We start from the raw sequence: 2,547 nt of genomic DNA on the forward strand, positions 1-2,547 counted from the left end.
CCCGAACCACCATGAAGATGCCATTATCCTAGGGATGAAAAGTTAAATTGCAGGTAACTAAAGTCAAGTCATGCCAAAAACTGTAAGTCACAAGATGTTGAACTAATCCTTTAAGTTCAAGGAAAAGTGTTTTGAATACTTTTTTTTAGCTGTGGCAGGTGTATTCTTAGAAAACACAGATCAGCCTATCAGGCCTTGGCTCAGTGAGCGTCTCACTGGCGGGAGAGCAGCATCCACTATGGCCTATCTAAGAGTATCAGCAGCACAGTGTGTGAATGACGCTATCCTTGGGATCACAGAAACACCATTATCAGTGCCCGCTGACATCACTCGGCCCTCCACAACAGCAACGCAACAGCCCTCCACGGCTCACACACACCAGCACCCGCCTCTAGCAGCACAGTCATTGTGTTCACCGGTCAGCCCCATTGTCTGCGTGGGGGGCACCGTGGACAATGTCTTATGCTAATCTCTGTCCAAACCATGATCCAACACTATTGCCATTGTGACCCGTCTTTTGCCCCACTGAACCAGACAAGATGGTGTTCCCGTGTGATAAGAAGTGGAGGTCTGCCTGGCACTGGAGTAGAGAATGTGAAGAGGGCACAGATTATCCATCCGTGACGCCATAGCACAGCCTCTGCGGAGATCATGAGCAGACATGTGGACGCGCTACGTAAACAACACGCTGCCCAGGATGTCAACATCATCTTCACTATCTCTATGGTTGGCTTCTTGCTGTTTTTTTCTGCCTGCAGCCTGAAGTCAGGATCCTTATCCCAATGTCTGCCACTGAGAAGAGTTGAAAGCAACTTGAGCAATTTATACTAACAACTTTTATATTTTCATTTATATTTTCCCAGAAACTGGATTATTTTTTACTTGGAAGCCAAATCTCTTCTACGGAATGAAACCACAAGACCTAACTACTGTGGGATCTTCCAGCCAGACTTCTCCAATGCTTTGACCGATCCTGTGGGAAGCAGAAGGACAGACAGTAGCAGCAGATGATGCTCTTCTAACAAACAAGTGAGTTCCTACTTTTCACAGAAGTCCAGATGAAGCACAGGATGTTTCCATTGATAATGCAACCCAGTATCTTACCAAAGAATGAAATAGACCCGCCTGTAGGGTGGACGGAAATATAGGATTAACAGTTAAAATCATTAAATATTAGTCTGTATTCTGTTGCATTCTTATATCTCAAAATGTGAACTTTATTCCTTTTATGAATAAGTGCATATACTGTATGTTATTTAATTTATGTAATTTATGTTCTATGTGTGAAGGTGCATTGTGACAAGTGTCTTTTTGTGAGGCAGTGGCTTGGAGCCCAAGACGAATAACCCCTTTGCGGGACAATTACTGTAAGTACATCTTATCTGATCTTATTCTTATTACCCCACATTCTACACAATCCTACAAGGTACCAGTCTTGGGTTTTGGGGGGGTTGGATGAGGCTGATCTGTGCCCACTGCCATGCCTGAGATGATGCAGAACTTCTACCACCCCAGCCGCCACACAATCCATCAACAAGCGGGTCTGTACCTGGACCCTGCTTTGGTACAGCGACGTGTCCTGGAAGATCAAGTGGAGCTGTGGTGGTTCAGAGAGCCCCGCCGCTCCCTGCTTTGTTACTGCGCCTCGGTGGCCCTCATACTGGGGCTGGGCCTGGGCGGAGTGGGCCTCCTCTCCACCACCACCAGCCTGTCCGGGGAGTGGCGCCTGGGGGTGGGCACCATGCTCTGCCTCTTAGCCCTGGCCGTTCTTCTCAAGCAGCTCCTCAGCTCCGCCATCCAGGACATGAACTGTGTGCATAGCCGGCGTCGGATAGACCAGCTGAAGAGCGGAGGGAGGGCGGACCCGGCGCTGATCTTGGCCGTGGGACTGGCACTGGTGCTTTCCGGGACGGTGCTTCTCTGTTTGGCCACGGTCGGTAGTCGACGCCACCACGACAGCAAGGAGATGTTGGTGTCCGGTCTGGTGCTGATGGCTGCGGGTACAGGCATGGTTCTAGCTGTAGTGGGCTACGGTGTGCTCATATACCTGAAGAGGAGAAGGGAGCAGAGGAGGAGGAGGATGCTGAGAATGAGCAGAGCGAGAAGGCTAGGGGGCCGAGCCGTCAGCAGGGTGTTCAGTGTCTCAGGAGGACAGATGAGCCAGCAGGCCAGGGGAGAGACAGCGTCCTCAAGCAGGACAAGTCTGATCTGAATGGACTAAATGTGGCACTCAGAGAATCTGTGCAAGAAAAGGTTAGATGGACTGTATCTTTCTGAAATGTACAAAAAAAGAAAAGAAAAGAAAAAAAATTACTTAAGGGGGCGCATCAGTAGCCTTGGCTTTGGCTGGTGAGGCAACTTTCCATTCTTTTAGTTTTTCCATCATCTTAAAATAGACTTCTGTTTTAAATAATGAATAGAATGCCTACACCACATGACTTCATCTATGGCTCAGTATTCTGATGATCACGCCTTCTGCGTCTTTTTACTGTCTGAGCTCATCATTTTGATACATTTTTGTATTTACGGCAAGGCTATAAAATGAAG

General features: G+C 48.1%; 1 protein-coding gene across 1 annotated transcript; it reads left to right on the forward strand.

The window, feature by feature from the left end:
• Positions 1-1,480: 1,480 nt before the first annotated feature.
• LOC307255421 (transmembrane protein 125-like) lies at positions 1,481-2,212 on the forward strand (the record flags this gene model as incomplete). The annotated part of the gene is made up of 1 exon (XM_080034103.1): positions 1,481-2,212. One exon carries the CDS (start codon positions 1,481-1,483, stop codon positions 2,210-2,212), a length of 732 nt encoding a protein of 243 aa, XP_079890229.1.
• Positions 2,213-2,547: the final 335 nt, after the last annotated feature.

The sequence above is a fragment of the Ammodytes marinus genome (genome assembly GCF_949987685.1).
Source record: "Ammodytes marinus genome assembly, chromosome: 9".
Lineage (NCBI taxonomy): Eukaryota > Metazoa > Chordata > Actinopteri > Uranoscopiformes > Ammodytidae > Ammodytes > Ammodytes marinus.